The sequence below is a fragment of the Leptodactylus fuscus genome, chromosome 11 (genome assembly GCF_031893055.1).
Source record: "Leptodactylus fuscus isolate aLepFus1 chromosome 11, aLepFus1.hap2, whole genome shotgun sequence".
NCBI classification, from domain to species: domain Eukaryota; kingdom Metazoa; phylum Chordata; class Amphibia; order Anura; family Leptodactylidae; genus Leptodactylus; species Leptodactylus fuscus.
In genome coordinates, this window is record NC_134275.1 from 34,518,129 (window position 1) to 34,540,810 (window position 22,682).

Consider the following 22,682-nt stretch of genomic DNA (forward strand, 5'->3'; position numbering starts at 1 on the left):
AACATACCCTAAGACCAAGAGATAAATGGGTGGACAGATCAACCATCCAAGTACAATTAAAAAAAATAAAAATCACCCATATATATTTCATAGCATCCACCCAAAAGCTCATTTGGCCAACAACTACAAGCTGGGTTTAAACCAAGAGTGAATGAGATGAGAGGAGTAAGTAATCTTCTGCGCACATCTACCAGAGGCTTATGTCAGCATGCCTGATCCTTCTTTTCCCCAATAAGCCTCTGTTAAGAAAACTCAGGAGGTCCTTATCCTTATTTAAAGATTGGTATAACGTAAGGTCAAGCACATGTACAAGATGATATTGTCCTAATTGGTCACATAACAGATCCTTCTCCAAAACTAAAGTATCTGACAACAAAGCCCAGAGGCTATTCTAAAACCTGTCCTTTTGTGACTACCAGGTCTGCCATGGGACATGTACACGCAGCCTGCTGCAAAGACTATTGGACCACTAGGTTGTTCTTTTTCCCCTGAACAGATTATATTTTGAGTATTGCTCTCAGAGCTGGTTTTCCCAGGCTGATTCTTTGCTGCAGAAATATTGGGCTCTGACTCCGTCCTCTGACATACCACATTCCACTAACCAAATATAGGCAGAAAGAACTGGGAGACGACAAAGTCTTAGAGGTGGGCACTGAAGCTCTGCCAGGCCTCTGCACCAGCCTCCACTGCCTATGCTTACAAGACTGGCCCACAGGAATACAATTACAATAGAAAGGTAAAGTAGTAACTGATGTGTCTGGGGAACTCTGCCAGCATAGACAACATTTTTTATAATTTATTATTATTCTGAAGGTGTGAGGTGGGTCTATAACATGAGCAAAGAATGACATCACTAATAAATACACAAGAAAAATGTAGTTGACCAAACTAGTGTAAAAGGTGTAGAATAAGCATGGGAACTACAAAATTCCTCTTAAAGGGGTTATCACAGGAACAATATGTATTCATGCATCTCAGATGGTGAAAGGTAACACTCTACTCAAATTATATCCAAAATATTCGGCCTCTTCCCTGCCTGCCATAGCAGCTCAGACTAATCTCTACCACTCTCACAGGTTCTATTCATGAGAAGAATATGCAAATCTGACTTCCATGATGTAATTAGGAAGACAGAGCCTCAGTCATGCAACCCAATAGAGGGCGCTCCCTTTAACATCATGCCGACCTTCTCAGAGGCCTTTGTTTGCAATGATGTTGGGATTTTACCAGGTAGTCCCTCAGCCAAGGACAGCTGTTTCGATGTTCTTGCATCTCATCAGCATGGCGCAGAGAGAACCGACCTGGCAGAGGTGAGAGGCTTCAGACAGGGTTCTATTGGTGTGCATGACTGAGGCATTAATCAGGTTCTATTCAGTGATATGCATGCTCTAACCCACTACTCTAATAGAGGTTGACTCAATGAAGGGCAGGGAATCACCATCAGAGTTCTGGGAACTTCAGTTTTTAACCACATTTTTTGTTTTATCTTACCCTAATACTAGTTTAGATCGCTCCTGATGGACCTAGACATAGGTGAAATGCGTTGAGTAGTGGGTTAGAGCATGCATATCACTGACTAGAACCTTTGAGAGGGGTAGTGGTAACCAGAGTGTTTGGACTGAGCTGCTGTGACAGGCAGGGAGGATGATGCAGATGGGCCAGTATATACTTGAATCCTCCAAGTCCAATATCTGGGTGTATCTGTTCCACTGGTGTCTAGCACCCCTATAAAACTTCCCCTAGACTGTATATGTAGGGGAATGTTCTTTACTGGATGTGATGTGCATATATATATTATATATATATAGTACATATTTGAGTGTGGGTTATACCACCTGAGCATACAGTTCTATACCACTTTGTACTCTCCAAGTAACAATGCAGCCCATTTGTAATTGCAGATCCCCTATATTTGATGGGACTGCTTTTATGTTAGAGTTTTGTATAATACATACAGTGGCAGTTGACATCTTTCAGAGATTTTAAGAGTATCATTAAAGATGATATTTTATTCATTATTTTCACCCTGGGGCTGAGTATTTTGGATATAGAACAATATGTATTCCACACACTGGATAAGCTTTATTGCTATGTCCCAGAGCCCTGAAATTTACCTTTGCAGTGAACAGGAAGGTGTTAGAACTGTAAGTATTGACTCCCTGCTAAAGCTTCAGGTTTATTTGACATACACAAAGAACCTGCAGCCGGAGGGGTTGGTTATCAGAGTTTGGCTTGTGACCAAAAGTCGGCGCATGAACGGGGAAGCAAAGGAATAAGGGTCTGTTCACATACAGTTTTTTGGCAGCAGATTTTGACGTGGAATCCACCCCAAAATCCACTGCCAAAAATGTCTCCCATTGACTTCAATGGGAGCCGCTTGCTTCTTTTTTCCACTAATCCAGGCCTAATCCGGTGTGGAATGACGTGACGGGATGCCGATGCACTGCATCAGCATTCAGTCATGACTAGCCGCACGGTATGTTAACATGCGGAATCCATTTTCTGCCGTGTGAACATAGACTTCTGCCTTCTGCAAAGGTAAGCATTGTGGCTTCAAAAGGACCAATATACATATTAGTAATAAAGCTTATCCAGTGCAGGGAATGAATTGGTGACTTTTTACTATTCCTGGATTAACTGCTTTAAGACTTATTAAGGAGGAAAAAAATATGAAAGAAAGTCCATAGTATTGCACATACTTGAAGACAAGGTGGGCTCAGCATGGTTAATACTCTAGTTGTAAGGAGCCAACGATCACTTCTGTTTGGTTCTCACATTAGAGACCGCAAATGTCAGGGCTGAAAAAGCAATTAATCACCTAAGAGTTTTGTTCTCTCCTTATGAAGTATCTGGCAAGCTGAAGACAGTCCTCATCCAGTTGTGGACACTCCCTGACTATAGAGGAGAGCTTTAGCGATGCAACCAATAAGAGAAAACACTCAGGCCCAAAAGCAGCCACAAAACAAAACCGCCAAACCTGGCGCATTGTGCCTCTTGTTAAACATCCCATGAAACATAGGGGAAACCCAGTGAGATAGTCTACTGTACATGTGAATGCACTGGACAAAAGTAGTATCTAATTCAAGAAAGTCTTTATAAAGGAAGGCCTGCAAGCTCCCTCTGCTAACAGTCTTGCAAAACATGGACACCTGGTCAGGAGTCAGGTCTGGAATTTCTCCTCCCAGCGAAACATGAATGGCAATTTGATACCTCTGGAGACTGGTTAATAAGACAATAAATCAAAGATACTAATCCCACACATAGCAGGACAAAAAGTGCTGTAGACTCTAGTGGGGAGTATGTGAATCCCTATAGGGTAAAGTAAAGCAAAAAGAACAGAAAAGAGGTATTGAAATTATGTGTCTGTTTTCTAGAAATTTGTATACCCTAACACTTGTGTGTTAGGCCCTGAAATATAATATGGGTTTGAAGGGCAGTTGAGCATGTGCACTGCGGCTCCATCCAAACTATACGGAGCTGATTGATCATGGTTTGTGCAACAGAAAACAAGCCATGAAAAAAAAACCAAAAAAAACCCAAAACACTTTTTTTGTGCACAACAATAGGTGTGTCTGTACGTCGCTTTCCTCAAAGAGGATGTGGCGGGGGGCAGGACCATTGACCTCATCAGATTTATTATCATATATCAGAGTTGATAAATCAGCCCCTTATTAATGGAGCAGCAGTGGGCATACTTAACTGCTGTTCTATATAAACATGGAACATGGCACATGGGACTCTCACACTCAATGTGAGCCCCCAGCGGTTGGACCCCGCTAATCAGACACGGATCACCTATAGCCGATAAGCTGCAATATTGAGATGTGTTTTATGATCCTCATGTATCATCTCGCACAAAGAGTCTTGAGCAACTAAACTAAAATGTCAGAGATATTAGTAGAGTACACAAAACAAAACAGAATGATCATTCAGTTATGTACATGAAGAAGTACAAGTATGCAAATATCAGTCAGTCACTCAATATCCTGTCTGACTGAGCAATATGATCACTGCTCCTGTAGTCTGAAATGAGTAAGAAAAATGTTGTACCTGTTCTAACAAACAGAAAGGATTTCAGAACTGTCAGAATGGATGAGCACCTCAAATTTTTTTTGCAACCAGCTGTCTTTTGTGGTTGGCACTTTAGTCATCATTGTTACGTCTATAGTCTGCTTCACAGCGGAGTACAAAACAGAACAAAAACAATAGTTACCAAGTGATCAGGAACTATCGGGTAGTGATGTATCTCAGGGAAATGTAGTGATTTATCTTGCATGAGTCACTAAAGCATTGAACAAAATCACATATCTTTTCTATCTGGTGGAAAGACAAAAGAAAAAATAAAAAGGTCCTGTGTGTGTGTGTGTATGCAAAGTTCACTCCATACCACTATAGAAAACTAAAGGAAAAACCCAAAAAATTATAGTAGACTTTTTGGTTTAAAGAGGATCTTTCACCAATTTGGGCACAGGCAGTTCTATATACTGCTGGAAATCTGACAGTGCGCTGAATTCAGCGCACTATCGGCTTTCCCGATCTGTGTCCCGGGTAAAGCGCTATCGGTCCCGGAACTGTAGCTCTTTACAGTCAGAAGGGCTTTCCTGACAGTCAGTCAGGTATGTCCTTCTCCACAGCAGCGCCAATCGCGCTATACAGTATGAGCAGGGAGGAACGCCCCCTCCCTCTGCTCACAGTGCTCGTCTATAGATAAGTATTATTAGGAGGAGAGGGGGGGGTTCCTCCCGCTCACACAACACAGCGCTATAGGCGCTGCTGTGGAGAAGGACGTAGCTTACAGACTGTCAAGGGAATTCCCTTCTGACTGTAAAGCGCTACGGTACCGGGACCGATAGCACTTTACCCGGGGCACAGATCGGGAAAGCTGACAGTGCGCTGAATTCAGCGCACTGTCGGCTTTCCAGGAGTATATGGAACTGCCTGTGCCCAATCTGATGAAAGGTCCTCTTTAAATCTCATCTCAGGTAAGGGAATGTGCATGTTATAACTGAACATGTCTTTGTTCACATCTGCATTGTGGTTTCTGTTTACAAATGAAACTCCAATCTTGTGTGAAATGACAAGACACCAACAGTGCAGTATGCTTGGCTTTCTGAGTGAAAAGCAGAGCAAGTCCTGATATTACTCCAGTATAACAGTGTACCTCAACCACACACACTCTGACACAAGGAGAGCAGTCACTTCTTGTATGTGGGTGGGGTAACAGGACAATCAAGGTCTTTCCTAGGAGTCCTGTCAGGATTTACTCTGGTTTTAACTAAGAAATTCTGTCCCAAATCACATAACTCTATATAATCACAGAGCTCAGCTTCTCTTCTCTATCATATAACCCTATATATCACAGAGCTCAGCTTCTCTCCTCTATCATATAACCCTATATATCACAGAGCTCAGCTTCTCTCCCTCCATCATATAACCCTATATATCACAGAGATCAGCTTCTCTCCCTCTATCATATAACCCTATATATCACAGAGATCAGCTTCTCTCCTCTATCATATAACATAATCTATAAAAGAGCTCAGCATCTCTTTATCATATACTGCTCTCAGATAAAACACCTGACATATCCAGGTGAAGAAACCTTTGAAAATTTGCAGGTTACCAAACATTATAAATCCAGAAAGACTCTAAGTCAAAAGCAAAACATGTAAATTTTTGGGCAGGCATCTAATCTCCATCTAGTGGCATTATGTAACTTGTCACGATTACGGAAAGAGTTATAATGTCCTTTATAGTGTTTTCAAAAGTGAAATCCTGCCCAGCTGCTGTGGAGAAACTTAATATCATAACATTATGAAGGAAGTGCCAAAACTCTACAATCTACACTGTGAACAACAACACTGCTCTATATACCAAGACCACAACTATAATTTAGAAGTGCAAAGAAATGCTATGCCTATATGTATGCTGCAGTACCTAACTACTAATGCCTTATTCAAACAACCAGGGTCTGTGTCCCCATTATCTGTTAAAAAAATAAAGCATGCTTCACAGACCCAACCCACTGAGGTGAATGGTTCTGGAAAAAGAAATGGGTGCTGCAGGGATCCTGTGCTTACAGAGCCAAGTCTTGGCTCGGTGGTGTGAATATAACCTAATTGTAAGCCCAAGTTTTCCTGTGATCAAAGTGACTCTAGGAGAGAAAGGGTTAAGGAACAATTCTACATTAAACATTTTCCATCTGACAAGCAGGGATCTGAGTTTACAGTTTTCTTCTTTTATTGACTTTGAGACATGCTTGTGCATTTTTCCTTATTATAATAACAAAATGAACTATATTAAAACATTTGGCATCTTTCCAAAACATGGATCTTACTGATCTTACTTTGCAAAAATGTCAAAAACTTGTCTGCACAAGGAGAAGGTAAAAGGAAAGGGAGGGAGGGGATAGAATTTATCAGGAGGAACAATGCAAAACAGACATGGCACACAACAAGCAATGCAGATGACGTCAAAATACACTAAAATTCACCATATATGAAACAATTACTGTTTACACATGCATACACACAGAACTGTCACTGGGAAAACTCCCAGGTTGGGTTACATAGATCCATACCAAGTGTCTGGGCAAGCCAAGACTGAATCTTGGGAGGAATTGAATTGACAAAGCCCTTGAGATTGTTGGAACGGTGATACTAGTATGCATTTTTTTTTAATACTTCAGAATACTTGAAGTGTTGTGCAAGATTTGTTCACTTTTTATTTGCATTCACACAGTAAAACCTACATGTAACAAACAAGAAACCTGGCACTAGGGGGGACCTTCAGCTTGAAGGAATTTGGTGCAGTGGTGACTTCTCAGTTACTTACTTAGACTAAGAAGAGAAATAAAGCTGTATTCTGATAAAGTCTGATGATAAACTTATTCATGGATGAAATAATATACACACACACACACACACACACAGATATAGATACATATATATATATATATATATATATATATATATATATATATATATATATATATTTTATTGCAGACTGTCAGATATATGGACCATTATAACTAACATTTAATATACAAACTGCTGTATAAACCTTTATAATATTTTGCTAGTTGGCCAGTAACAAGGTGAAGCTAAGTATCTGAGAGACTGCCCGCCTAGGCTAAGTAGTGTAATCTCGCAGTAATATTCCCTTCTACCAGTCCCCTATGTACAGTAGAAAGACATTTACAATTATTTCTATTATTGTTATTTTGGTTTTGTAAAAGATACTTGAAGAGACTTGAGAGAGCACTAAAAGTATACACAGCCACACCCATACTGCAGAACATGATGAAGGAAACAGACTACTCTCTAGCCCCCTCTATTGACACTTAAGAAATGCTGACATTCAATTTGATGACCATTTATTATTGCAGCCAACTTTTGTACAATTTTGACACTTCGTTTAGACTGAGCCAACAAAGTCTGCTTCAGTTTTAGTTTTAAATACTGTAGTTGTGTGAAATATTGTAACTTCCTGCACTTTATTGGTTGTTTTCCCAATAACTGGTAGTAAGTGAAGTCTCTTACAGGAAGTGAGACCACGTACTACTGAACTTTGACACTCAAAGTTCAGTAGTCAATTCTGGCTACTTGGTAGCAGCTTTGTATGTCTAACCCCAGCACTCACCTTATTGGGATGGGTAGGAAGGCTTTTCAAGTCCTGCTGCAAGACGTGTAGATCCCTCATAATCTCAGGCGCTTCGTCTCGTAAGAAGTTGTATTGTTTACTCAAAAATTGAAGCTGTTTATCTCCCTAAAATAATAACAGAGGGAGCCAGACTAATAAATAAGCATCAAGTCACTGTTAAACAAAAGCTTGAGTTAAAAAATGTGCAATAATTTTCTATATAAAACTAAACGATAAAGTTTCCTTCAGGATCATTGTTCTTCTCTAGCATGAATTTTGAAACCTATAACCTCAGCATGTGGCTGACACTAGGAGGTCACATGAAGGGGGTGTGAAGGGGAGCAATCACAGGACATGTTTACTCTGATTTAGTGGATGTGTCCACTAGAAAGGCCAACTGTGCTAGCATAAGTGAGAGCAAGTATATTATAAAATTGTATGGCTTCCTATTGCACAAAATAAATTAAAGGGTTATTCTAATTTTTGTCATGACACCACATTGCTCGGATTTATGATCAGACCTCTGTGACCCCCCCCCATCCTTCACCAAAAGTATGAAGGGGGTCACACAATGGTGTAGCATTACACCCCCATCTAGGTTTTCTTTGCACCGTGGTGCCCAACCACACAGCACTGCGCCATTTAAAGGGATCGTACAGGACTGTGATAATGATCACTTGTTTTTAGGGTAGGTCATCAATATCAGATGATTGTGGGTGTGACACCTGGAACTCCACACATGAGTTGACTTAAGGGGCTACAGTGTTTGCACAAGGCCAGTGGCACCTTCTCTGGTTACCAGCTGTACATTATATAGTAGGTGAACTTTTATTGCCACTCAACCTTTCATTTGATGGGGACTGAGATACTTCTTGGACATATAACCAATGGATGCGATGTTGCTGGACTGAGAATATGAAATTGAGCTTCCCAAAACTCACAAGCTCTTCAAAAAGATGGTTGGTGTGAGTGTCAAGAATTAGATTTTATTAATCAAATACTGACTTATCTTTAGGAAAGACATCAATCAAATAATCCCAGAAATCCCCCTTAAAATAAAAGGGACTACTGAAGTTTCTGGCGTAGTCTTCACCAAGAGAGCCACTGTCCAGAGAAAACAGGATTAGACCAGAGCCAAGGACCCTTGATTCTACGCCTTCACTTTACCATAAAAACACTATTCCTCTTTAAATACAGTATTTAGCTATTCATTAAATTGCAACCAAAATCTGTGTGTAACTTGCAGGAGGCTCTCCTTGTTATCAGAGACACGTGAAAATCACTAAAAACATGTTTTCCATTGTATGCATTTCCTTCGCATGGAATTCAGTCATATGTCTGTCACTGAGCAGTGTCCATTTGTTTTTCACCAACAGAAACACTGGGTGATATACATTATCAATTTATGGTGCACGGCATCTACAACATATTTAGGAACAGTGTGAACCAGAAAGAACAGAAAAATATGACTGACACAGCACTTGAAGAATGGGCGTGGCTTAAGTGTCTCTCTTTATGGCACACTTATGGGAATATGGTACAGATTTTCTTGTGCAAAGTAGATAAAGTTTAAAATTGTGTAAATGTATGAATTTGCGTGGGTTGGAATGACTACTCCTGACTTCTCTATATTCTGTCCACTCTCTGATAAGCACAGATAAGGACTAGTTTCTTTAGCAGTGACTCTATTATAGGTGTATGTAAATCTAAATCTAAAGAGAACTGTGCCAGTCAGAGCAAAAATGAGCAGAAAACCAGGACGTCGAAGGGAGAAGAGTCAGGAACGCAGCTGAAATCCTTAGCTGAGAAAACATTTTTAAGAAGGTCTGCATGTTGACTTCCTAGAGTCATGACAAAACTGCATAAAATACCTAGAATCCAACTGTCTGCAACCATTGACCACAAAGCTTAACCTCATAGTGAAACATTTTTCACACCCTAAGCCTAATTTAGCTATAACAAAAAGGCATATAAACTAAGCATATAAAATGGATGAGCCACATGGCATAAAGCACCATTAACAAAGAAAATTAAAAAAATAAAATTAAATAAATGTTATCTGTGTTTGGTCCATAGTGTTGTCTTATACGTAGTCTGTAAATCTGACGTCACAGTGTAGAAAAAAAACAAAAAGACAGTTAAAGGTGCTCTATCAGCAAAATTATGCCTTATGAGCCCCACATATGCGTGAATAGCCTTGAAAAAGGCTACTCAGGCACCGCTAATTTTAACCCCCCTTGTTTTAAACTAAAACCATAAAAACGAATATGCAAATTATTATTATTCCTCTTCTGTCACACCTTCCTCTTCTTTCTTCTTCTTTGGGCAATGTTTGCTAACTGCCATTACGAAAAATGGCACCAGAGTGTGCGCAGTAGCACTCCGGAGGGAGCGATACTGTGCACACACCGGATTTGAACCAAGCCCGCCCGAAGAAGAGGAAGATCAAGGCGGGGGAAGAGCCAGGACCGGAGGGCGTCGCCGTAAGAAGAGGAAAGCGTGCCACAAGATGACGTCGGACAGTGCAAGACCGCCCACCGTGCACAGTAAGAATAATTTGCATATTCGATTGTATGGTATTATTTTAAAACGTGGGGGTTTAAAACAACATTAGTGGTGCCTGAATAAAGGCTATTCACACATATGTGGGGCTCATACAGCATAATTTTGCTGATAGAGACCCTTTAAAATTCCAAATAATGCCCAATATTAAAGGGGCACTATCAGCAAAATTATGCTAATAGAGCCCCACATATGCGTGAATAGCCTTTAAAAAGGCTATTCAGGCACCGTAAATGTTATATTAAACCCGGGTCTTACCGAACGTGCACTGGGGGCGGTAATGTACGATGCCGCGTCATCTTCGGGCACGCCTACCTCTTCTTTCTTCTTGGAGCAACGCCCTCTGGTCCCGTCTCTTCTGCTGGCTTCTTATTGGTCTTCTTCCGGCTTGAGGTCTTCAAATCCCGCGCCTGCGTAGGAGCGCTTCCCTCTGGAGCGCTACTGCGCAGGTTCACTCGACATTTTACTTCATGGCAGTTCGCGAGCGTGCAGTACGCTCATGTAGTTCTACGGGGACTGGCAAGTGAGCCTGCGCAGTAGCGCTCCGGAGGGAAGCGCTACTACGCAGGCGCAGGATTTGAAGACAAGAAGACGGAAGAAGACACGGAACCAGAGGGCATCACTACAAGAAGATAGAAGAGGCAGGTGTGCCCAAAGCGGACGTCGCACCGTGCATCCCCGCCTGTGATGCACGTTCAGGTACGATTAGCATATATGTTTTAATGCTTTTATTTAAAAACGGGACCGGGGTTTAATATAACATTTACGGTGCCTGAATAGCCTTTTTAAAGGCTATTCACGCATATGTGGGGCTCTATTAGCATAATTTTGCTGATAGAGCCCCTTTACGTAAACAACTATGGAAATTACACATAAATTTCATTCCAGTTGCATAGTGGCACATGCTGTTCTGCTTTATAGTGGTCAGCACAGTGTTTTATTACAGACTTCTCCCCCTAGAAGGAAGGTTTCTAGCTGAAAATTATGTATTACTGCTACCAATGGAGCATGCTTTGTATGAAATAGAAGAGGTACAGTATAGAAAAAGATATAAAAGGTAAATACAGAATTACTGCTCCTTATGACATGGAGGTTGCAGGGGGCAATATTAAGTTTCAGTCCTTGCACTAAATACTGCATACCTTGTTGATGCCTCTGGAATCATTTGCACTGCTTACATTTAGTGTCTCCTTATTGCATGGTTTAGTGTCAGTAGTACTTAGGAGACTCCCTACAGTCTTAGTCCTGTGCGAGCCTTGTCTCCTTGGTTGCCTGTTCAGGAAAGAAATGGAGCATTAAAAACAAATTTTGTAATGAGAAAAATATTTGCAAAAAGAACCAAGATGTGATTTTCAGCCAGTTATTGCTGGTATTACAATTACTATCATAACAGGTTATTTACATTTCTACATTTCTTACATTAGAAGTCTATTTTGCTAAAATGCTTCAGAATAATAAAAAAAATTAGTTGTATTTTTTTTTTAAACTTTGGGAAGTATTCAGAGAACTGTTTGCTTACAGATTGTAAGGGGCCCTGCCTGAGATCCATCTGTGCTTCATTTACCACTTTTGGACAATTCCGGCACTACCTCATTCCAGCAGGGGTGTAATACAGAGTACACAAAGGAGTGAATGAAATAAAAAATAAACATTTACAGCATGGGTTTTGTTCAGTGTAGGACGCATGTTCCAACTAAACCCCTTCTAGCATATTCTCATTTACCAATGTATAAACCTGAAATTTGGCTCATCCGGATCACTCTTCAAGTTTCTGGTTTACGGTTAAACAATGGCGGTAAACCTCCATGAAAGCAAGAGTTGCATATAAACCATATTGCTGCCAAAATATCCCAAATCCAACAAACACAGAAATCCCATGCAGATGTTACTCTGGTGGGATCATAACCCTAAACCACAGAGCTTAAAAGCTACAGATTTTAACCCATAAAGTTCTGAACTGCTGATGAGGTACTGAGTGGCCAAAAACTGGCCACCGCATTGGTACAGAATCACATTATAATTGCAATTGCCTCATGCCACTACAATAGAGAAAAAGGAATGATATTCTCTACATTAGTCATTGTAATGAGATTCCTTGAGAACAAAGGAAATCATTCCATCAGTCTGAGAATTTACTGAGTTGGCTGATGTATTAGGACTGAATCATTTATTTATTTTTTTTTAAGTTTTTGTTTTCCTCCATAGAAAGTGATTGTTTTGTAATCTGACTTTTGCACGATAAAAAACCTAAAATACCCCACCCATTTAGATCATTTGTTTATTTCAAGCAAAAATCACATCTAGTAATACCAAAAAAAAGGAGTTTGACAGTGCTATAAACAAAAAACTGGGGGTACAAGGTAGACTTGTCCTCTGTGCTAGCAGCTTTGCTTTATCTTAGGTGTCAGCTCGATTATTAGGTCGTCCATGAGAAATTCAGCAATATCCAGATATTGTTCATACCTTTGCACGGCACTCTGCTTCTTGAATATAGATAATAGTTCAGCTGCTTCTTTGGACAAAGATTTACATTCATTCCTCAGCTCTATACTCTCTTTCCAGAGAAGCTCAGCTCCAGCTTCCAAAAAAAAAGACAAAACACAGAAAATCAAATACATGGATAAAAACAACCTTAGAGCATACCTACAGTCATACAGTTAAACTATTACAGTGCAGGAGTAGGCAGAATAAGTTTTCTAAATACATTGAATATTCAGCTTGTAAATAGCAGCATGGTCCAATGCTGTGGGATGTAATGGGATTGTACAGCACTCTCTCACCTATGGGATATGGGAGCTTAGGAGAGCAGAAAGCTCTTTCTCACAGTGAAAAGATATATACTGTACATCAGTATGGATTGCAGATACAGAAATTACTTAGACTTATTACTTGTACAACTTTCAGTACAATAAGACAAACAGACAATAAGACAGACAATTTAAAAGGGAGCTGTCACACAGGGTACAGGCATCACAGCCGCAGACAGTGCTAGACGGGCAAATGCTTCACCTAAAGGATGTCTATAAGTGGAATTTTACATTTTTAACTAAACCTATCTTCATGTAGCATTTAGAAAGGCTATTGTAGACAACATACCTTTTGTTTTCTGATCATTGCAGCCAATTTCAAGAAAAAACTTGTTATCTTCTTATGCAGATTAGTCTTCTGGGAGCTCAGGGAGCTTACCCCCTGTAGTGCGAGCACCCCTCACGTCATCATCCTGGACCTGTATCGCTGCCCCTTTCTTGCTTACTGTTCACTCCTCCCCCTTCCAAGATGGTGTCCGGAGCATGTGCTGTACGCTCAGGCCCAAAGCTGAAGTGGCCGAGCATACAGCGCATGCACAAGATTTCATTCACACTGATGGGACAAGGGAGGAAAGAAGAGGGGAAGGAGTAAACAGCAAGCAAGAAGGGGGCAGCGATGCAGGTCCAGGATGAAGACACGGGGGTGCTCGCAGGAGGGGAAAACGCCCCCTGAGCTCCCCAGAAGACTGATTTACATAAGAAGAAAACGGGTTTTTCATGAAAATGCTACAACGATCAGGAAACAAAAAGTATGTATACAGTAGTCTTTCTAAAGGTTATGTGAAGATAAGTTTAGTTAAAAAAAAAATGTAAAATCCCAATGATAGACGTCCTTTAAGGGGCCTCTATCGTTGGGAAATTTGGGAAATGTCATTTTTAGATAAGCACATCCTTGCATAGCCTTTAGAGAGGCTATTTCACACCTACATTTAGTATGTAAATTGCCTCAGCAGATGTTTTTATGCATATGCTAATGAGCTTCGACAGTGCACCGGAAGTGTCTGTGATCACAGTCTGCTCTATGTGTATGCACAGCAGAGAGGAGTCATCAGCACAGCAGCCTCTGCTATACATACACAGAGCACATTTCACTTAAGAGGACCTTTCACCACCTGTTCCAAGTCAAGTTCTTTGTATGATATAATGGATACTACTGCACTCATTCTGGCACAGTTGTAACTCTCTCCATCCCCCACCATGTTTTGGTGTCAGATATGCCATTTAGGCTCTGTAGTCAGGAGGAGAAGGCAAAGGCTGTGCTGAGCACTGACACTGGCTGACTCATTGGAGATCTGTATCATGCCCCCTTGCTGCTCCTAACTTATCTATCACCAAGACTAACTCCATTTATTGCTTGGAAACTGTGGGAGCTAAGGAAAAGAAATGACAGTAGTACTGGAATCCGTGTAGCAGCATCTATTAACAGAGGTTAAGAACTGGAGTTAGCGAAAGGTCCTCTGTAAGTGAAAGCACAGGTCACCCCGAAACGGACTGCAGCTGTGGTGCATCCAGCACACTGTCTGGCAGCACATTTATCTTAAAACCTACATCACCATTTGCCAGTGCATAACATCTGACAAGCTGTAATACCTTTGTTGTACCTGTACCTGTGTTTTGTAAAGGTGGATCAAGCAAATGGCATAATCTCGCAAGGTATTTTTGATTGATGCATTTGGGTAGATGCATCAAAAATACCTCTTCCCAGAGGGAAAAAAAAAAATATAAAAACAAATTTGTTAAATAGATCAGAATGCCAATCCTATAGATGTGCTCAGTAAAACTATCAAATATTTCATTACAAATGCCTGCTTGTATTCAACATTATGACCCAAAATTGCTTTAAATATAGCTGTACAGGATTTATTGGTTTGCAATTTACTTTTTCCACCTGACACCACAAAGCCTCACACTATGGGACTCCTTTATCAGTCATTTTTTTTGCCATCAGTCTGTCATTTAGGCTGGGGACCCACACTGTGGAAACTAGAGAATCCCATGCCCAGAAAAAACTGTGGTGCAAACACGCCACGATTTCCCAAACCGGTGAGGTTTTGGAAATCACAGCATGTCAATTATACCTATGGAAACACCGGCGGTTTTCCTATAGATAGAATTGAAAAAAAGTCCGCAGAGGAAACCTCTGCGGGAAGAACTACCATATGTTGCCACCACAGTTTTTTTTTTTACCACTGTGCTTTTTTATGCAGGACGCCTCGTGGGGCCTTAGCCTAAGGCTGGATTCACACATGCATATTATAAAGGAACATAATACATTTTAAACTCCCATTTCGACTGTGGGTTCAGTGACCCAAATTTCAGCATCGTAGATCCCTATGACACTGCCAGTTCAGGTCATTAGACTTGTGGTTGGGACTGGATTTGTGACAGTAACAGTTCAGTGCTAATGCTAGTTTTCTTGTTCTCTGAAAGCACAAAATAATAAAACAAACTTTTGAGATGGTGAACGATTAAAATTCCGCAATAAATATTAATGGAAGGTTCACTGTCAAAAAACAAGATTTCTCTTTTCATTTATCATTTTCTGTTAACAAAAATCCCACAAAAGGAAATAAATAGCCATAAAACAGCACCACAACTGCAGTGAGGGCTGCTGTGCTGTTTCTACGTTCCTCACACAGTAACTATGACAATACCAAAGTAGTGGAGAAAAGAAGGGGAGTAGGAGGAAGGTGATTTTTACAAATTATGGCAGCCTTGTTTCTCAATCCTTACTGGGTCATCCTGCGGAGGGATTTCTGGAGGATTATTCTGAGTAAGGCATTGTAAAGGAATTCTTCTCCTCATAAGGAAACGTGTTGAAAAGGATATGTTAACCTCGCACCCACACCAGGGAGGGGAGGCTGAGTGCATGTGTTTATAGTAAGAGGTCTGACTGAAGACCTACACAGTCATCCAAGCATTCCACAAACACAGCCAACATTTATACTTAATAATCCTACAGATTGATCCAGGAAGATAGATCTTATCTTTGTTCTTATGATTAGCTGTCTGTCTGTCCCTCCAAATATATCTCTGTCTATCATTTCAATTGATCCACAATAAGCAGACAATTTCACAGATCTTCCTTGGACTCTAGGATAAACCATAAAAATGTGAACATTTTTGGAATTATATGCATGCCAACACCATGGTGTTGCTATTAGCTGAGACAACACATCATACTTATGTAGTACAAGCTGACCTAATATGTTAAAGACGTGGCTCTCCATTATGTTGTTATAATCTCCAGGGGAAAAAAAAATAAACAAAAGCTTAGTGAAGTGAGCTGACCAGGAGCCTGATGAATTCTTTATAGTGAATCTGCCCCTTTTAAGTTTATTATGGCCTCCGCAAATGCATAAACAGTGAATTTACGCATTTCTGGTCTCTGGATGTTCTTTATGTACCCAAATACACTCATACCCACAGTCCCTGAAATCTGCTCGAGGGACAAAACCCTGTAGAGAATACAGTAAGTTTCTATGAACACAGCCCGATCAAGGGCATTAGAAAGCAGACTACTGCAAAAAGAGATCCAAAATATTTCCTGAGCTAGACAGAGGTCACACACTGTGGGAAAGCGGAGTTTTTGTTGCAGATATTCCTCCAGTTTTTTAAGCAAAAGCCAATAGTGGCTTCTAAAGGAAAGAACGTTCTTATAGTTCTCCCTTTTGCTAAATCCAGTCCTGGCTTTGGCTCAAAAACACACTGCAAGATGGAAAAGGCAACTTTACGTCAACATGCATCCTAAGCCTTACACTGGGGTTCACACCTGCGTTCAGGTTTCCTAATCCGCTTAAAGAGGACCTTTTACCATTTTGCACACAGGCAGTTCTATATACTGCCGGAAAGCTGACAGTGCGCTGAGTTCAGCGCACTGTCGGCTTTTCCCGATCTGTGCCCGGTGTGAAGAGCTTACGGTCCGGTACCGTAGCTCTTCTATGGTCAGAAGGGCGTTTCTGACAGTTAGCCAGAGACGTCCTTCTTCACAGCACAGCCAATCGCGCTGTGCTGTGAGAGCCGGGAGGAACTCCCTCCTCCCTCCCTGATAATGCTAGTCTACGGACGAGTACTGCGAGCAAAGGGAGGGGGCGTTCCTCCCGGCTCTCACAGCACAGCGCGATTGGCTGTGCTGTGAAGAAGGACGTCTCTGGCTAACTGTCAGAAACGCCCTTCTGACCATAGAAGAGCTACGGTACCGGACCGTAAGCTCTTCACACCGGGCACAGATCGGGAAAGCCGACAGTGTGCTGAACTCAGCGCACTGTCAGCTTTCCGGCAGTATATAGAACTGCCTGTGTGCAAAATGGTGAAAAGTCCTCTTTAAAAAAGCGGTTACCTGCAGGCCCCAAAGATCATGATAAGTGCCTACCGGATTTCTGCCCAAAAAAGGGTGAAAAATGTCCCTAGCTTGTCTGCAAATACAAGTTTTTAGTCTCCCATAGGCTTCTATAGGCAAGTCTGTTCCACAAACACTGAACAGAATAGAACTTGCTCTATATTTTGCAGCATGGACTCTTGGCCCGCACACTGGTCCGTGGAAATCACAGTCGTGTGCAAGGGCCCATAGAAATGAATGGGTCAGTGTGCTATCTGGGAAAAATATGAATGGCACCCTGATCTTGCCCACGGTAATTTGCAAGGGGCTTAAGTGTTCAAACTTCTTGACTTGCATGCTCTGCTAAAGGCACAAGGGTAGCAGCCAGACACCTCACAGTGTATGGTTGGGACACAGTGTATGGCTTACCTTGCAGATGGGATGATCTGCAATCAGCAGCGTGCGCCTTCTCAAGGATAGACAAGATCTTTTCTTCTAGATCTAAACGTAGTGTAGACATTTCAGCAGGTGAACTTGGTGATGGCTCTGTTGAGTTCCCTTTATTCACAGACTTCACATTCACCATTAGGGGGAAAAAAAAGAAAAAAGGATTATTCTCTTAATGTTTTATTGTAACAAGGATGAGGTGGATACATAACTGTAGATTTAAAAAAAAAAAAAAAAAATATTCCCAAAAAGTTAGATATGAGCAGTATATTTCCCTAGATTAGCTTCAACTGGTAAAACTACAACGCTGAAATCAACCTACTAAATGTACTTTAGTTTTTCCACACAGGATTCTATAGCTTTAAAGGACTGCTTATAGATCAGATTGATCCTGGAGAATAGCAGAAGCAGAGGGCTCAGTACACTACATACTGGCTGAGCCATACCACTGCAGCTCTGCAACTATTCAATAACTGATCTTGGACAATCCCTTTAAAGGGCATCTGTCAATTTTTGAGGATTAATCTTTATTAGAGATGAGCGAACAGTGTTCTATCGAACACATGTTCGATCGGATATCAGGGTGTTCGCCATGTTCGAATCGAACACCACGTGGTAAAGTGCGCCAAAATTCGATTCCCCTCCCACCTTCCCTGGCGCCTTTTTTGCACCAATAACAGCGCAGGGGAGGTGGGACAGGAACTACGACACCGGGGGCATTGAAAAAAATTGGAAAAAGTCATTGGCTGCCGAAATCAGGTGACCTCCATTTTAGACGAATAGTGGATTTCAAATCCGGGTCATATGAGAATGTGAACTTTGTGACTATGAGACAGGGATAGCTGTACAGGCAGGGATAGCTAGGGATAACCTTTATTTAGGGGGGAATGTTATTAAAAATAACTTTTTGGGGCTCTATCGGGTGTGTAATTGTGATTTTTGTGAGATAAACTTTTTCCCATAGGGATGCATTGGCCAGCGCTGATTGGCCGAATTCCGTACTCTGGCCAATCAGTGCTGGCCAATGCATTCTATTAGCTTGATGAAGCAGAGTGTGCACAAGGGTTCAAGCGCACCCTCGGCTCTGATGTAGCAGAGCCGAGGCTGCACAAGGGTTCAAGCGCACCCTCGGCTCTGATGTAGGAGAGCCGAGGGTGCACTTGAACCCTTGTGCACCCTCAGCTCTGCTACATCAGAGCCGAGGGTGCGCTTGAACCCTTGTGCACACTCTGCTTCATCAAGCTAATAGAATGCATTGGCCAGCGCTGATTGGCCAATGTATTCTATTAGCCTGATGAAGTAGAGCTGAATGTGTGTGCTAAGCACACACATTCAGCTCTACTTCATCAGGCTAATAGAATGCATTGGCCAGCGCTGATTGGCCAGAGTACGGAACTCGACCAATCAGCGCTGGCTCTGCTGGAGGAGGCGGAGTCTAAGATCGCTCCACACCAGTCTCCATTCAGGTCCGACCTTAGACTCCGCCTCCTCCGGCAGAGCCAGCGCTGATTGGCCGAAGGCTGGCCAATGCATTCCTATGCGAATGCAGAGACTTAGCAGTGCTGAGTCAGTTTTGCTCAACTACACATCTGATGCACACTCGGCACTGCTACATCAGATGTAGCAATCTGATGTAGCAGAGCCGAGGGTGCACTAGAACCCCTGTGCAAACTCAGTTCACGCTAATAGAATGCATTGGCCAGCGCTGATTGGCCAATGCATTCTATTAGCCCGATGAAGTAGAGCTGAATGTGTGTGCTAAGCACACACATTCAGCACTGCTTCATCACGCCAATACAATGCATTAGCCAGTGCTGATTGGCCAGAGTACGGAATTCGGCCAATCAGCGCTGGCTCTGCTGGAGGAGGCGGAGTCTAAGGTCGGACCTGAATGGAGACTGGTGTGGAGCGATCTTAGACTCCGCCTCCTCCAGCAGAGCCAGCGCTGATTGGTCGAGTTCCGTACTCTGGCCAATCAGCGCTGGCCAATGCATTCTATTAGCCCGATGAAGTAGAGCTGAATGTGTGTGCTTAGCACACACATTCAGCTCTACTTCATCGGGCTAATAGAATACATTGGCCAATCAGCGCTGGCCAATGCATTCTATTAGCTTGATGAAGCAGAGTGTGCACAAGGGTTCAAGCGCACCCTCGGCTCTGATGTAGCAGAGCTGAGGGTGCACAAGGGTTCAAGTGCACCCTCGGCTCTCCTACATCAGAGCCGAGGGTGCGCTTGAACCCTTGTGCAGCCTCGGCTCTGCTACATCAGAGCCGAGGGTGCGCTTGAACCCTTGTGCACACTCTGCTTCATCAAGCTAATAGAATGCATTGGCCAGCACTGATTGGCCAGAGTACGGAATTCGGCCAATCAGCGCTGGCCAATGCATTCTATTAGCCCGATGAAGTAGAGCTGAATGTGTGTGCTAAGCACACACATTCAGCACTGCTTCATCACGCCAATACAATGCATTAGCCAGTGCTGATTGGCCAGAGTACGGAATTCGGCCAATCAGCGCTGGCTCTGCTGGAGGAGGCGGAGTCTAAGATCGCTCCACACCAGTCTCCATTCAGGTCCGACCTTAGACTCCGCCTCCTCCAGCAGAGCCAGCGCTGATTGGCCGAATTCCGTACTCTGGCCAATCAGCACTGGCTAATGCATTGTATTGGCTTGATGAAGCAGTGCTGAATGTGTGTGCTTAGCACACACATTCAGCTCTACTTCATCGGGCTAATAGAATGCATTGGCCAGCGCTGATTGGCCGAATTCCGTACTCTGGCCAATCAGCACTGGCTAATGCATTGTATTGGCTTGATGAAGCAGTGCTGAATGTGTGTGCTTAGCACACACATTCAGCTCTACTTCATCGGGCTAATAGAATGCATTGGCCAATCAGCGCTGGCCAATGCATTCTATTAGCGTGAACTGAGTTTGCACAGGGGTTCTAGTGCACCCTCGGCTCTGCTACATCAGATTGCTACATCTGATGTAGCAGTGCCGAGTGTGCATCAGATGTGTAGTTGAGCAAAACTGACTCAGCACTGCTAAGTCTGCATTCGCATAGGAATGCATTGGCCAGCCTTCGGCCAATCAGCGCTGGCTCTGCCGGAGGAGGCGGAGTCTAAGGTCGGACCTGAATGGAGACTGGTGTGGAGCGATCTTAGACTCCGCCTCCTCCAGCAGAGCCAGCGCTGATTGGTCGAGTTCCGTACTCTGGCCAATCAGCACTGGCCAATGCATTTCTATGGGGAAAAGTTAGCTTGCGAAAATCGCAAACTGACAGGGATTTCCATGAAATAAAGTGACTTTTATGCCCCCAGACATGCTTCCCCTGCTGTCCCAGTGTCATTCCAGGGTGTTGGTATCATTTCCTGGGGTGTCATAGTGGACTTGGTGACCCTCCAGACACGAATTTGGGTTTCCCCCTTAACGAGTTTATGTTCCCCATAGACTATAATGGGGTTCGAAACCCATTCGAACACTCGAACAGTGAGCGGCTGTTCGAATCGAATTTCGAACCTCGAACATTTTAGTGTTCGCTCATCTCTAATCTTTATCAGTTGATAATATTTTCCCTTTTGGTCTTTCACAAACATGATATTGACATTTTACAGTCTACTGTGTCATTTTCCAGTTACTGTTAAGACTGAAAGGTCAGATTCTGTCTGAATGAGTCTAAACTAGCATGGAGCCTCCACTTCGTAATTAAGATGAAAAATCCTAATGCTGTATTTGATATGGATTTTCTGGAACAATGATATGGGCGGCCTACCCTTACAATAGCTCATCAATACCAGATTGTTGTGGGACTCACAATTAACACTCCACCAGAACGGTTTCCGGCAGGATTGGTGATTAATGCATAATTGTTTGGGGGTCTGACTTCTGAGATTACCTTCATTGATGACAAAAGGGGAACCAAATACCCTCGGTAAATGAAACGGTGCACATGCAGGACCACAACTCTGTACACTCTACTATCACCAATGGTCCCATAAACTAAATAGTCAGGTGATTACCAATACAAACCTACGTTTCATCAGAAATAATGCATAAGATGACAGATTGCCTTCCCGGCAAAACATGGGATATATTGTCAGGTCTATGAACATCTGAAGTAAGGTAATAAAGTATAAAAAAAAATATATATATATATATATATATATATATATATATATATATATATATATATATATATATATATATCTTTTGAAAAGCTGTTTAAAAATAACATCAGTAATGTATGGAACATTTACACAAAATGTAATTTAAAGTAGCCATATAACATGTAAATACATCCACCTTGGTGGAAAAAGAAGAACGTGCTCTATCTCCAACCACTGCTCTCAGCTGTACAAAACAGAGAGTGCTGTATACAGACAGAGCAGGGCAGCGAGGAACAGAGAGGAGGATGCAGGCAAGTGGAAATGACTTTTCTAATCCTCCCCCCATGTCTATTTTTTTTTTTTTTTTTTTTAAAATAGGACAACCCATTTCATTCCCTACAGAAACTGACGTTGATCTCTTAGATAGTTATTGTGAGCAAGGCCCTTACTCCTATTGTGTGAATTAATTTATTATCTGTAAAGTTCCATTTTGCCTGGGCATGAACCCCAGGATTTGTAAAGTGGTCCAAAATATATTGGCCCTATATAAATAAAAATATATATATTATTATCTCTACTCACCTGTATTAATCTTTGAATAGAGATGGGCGTATGTATCAGAAGCATTAGCTTCAGGGATTAGTGATCTATAGCTCCCTGGGATAGCAGGTGTACAGTATTTACTGCAATATCTATAGGGGATAGTCTGTGTAAAGTGGTCTTATTACGCCAGTCAGACAGACACTCTCCCATTCTATACTAGACTAGAGGACTGTATACCTTAAATAAACATTGTGGATATG

General features: G+C 42.0%; 1 protein-coding gene across 2 annotated transcripts in view; it reads right to left on the reverse strand.

The window, feature by feature from the left end:
• Window positions 1-22,682, reverse strand: part of LOC142184988 (uncharacterized) — a 106,562-nt gene that overhangs the window by 25,337 nt on the left and 58,543 nt on the right. For both annotated transcript variants that reach the window (XM_075260185.1, XM_075260184.1), the window contains exons 3-6: window positions 17,758-17,899; window positions 12,667-12,781; window positions 11,346-11,475; window positions 7,642-7,767 (exon numbers count right to left, since the gene is read on the reverse strand). In XM_075260185.1, coding sequence (XP_075116286.1) covers window positions 7,642-7,767; window positions 11,346-11,475; window positions 12,667-12,781; window positions 17,758-17,899 — 513 coding nt within the window. The remainder of the gene's footprint in view (window positions 1-7,641; window positions 7,768-11,345; window positions 11,476-12,666; window positions 12,782-17,757; window positions 17,900-22,682) is intronic.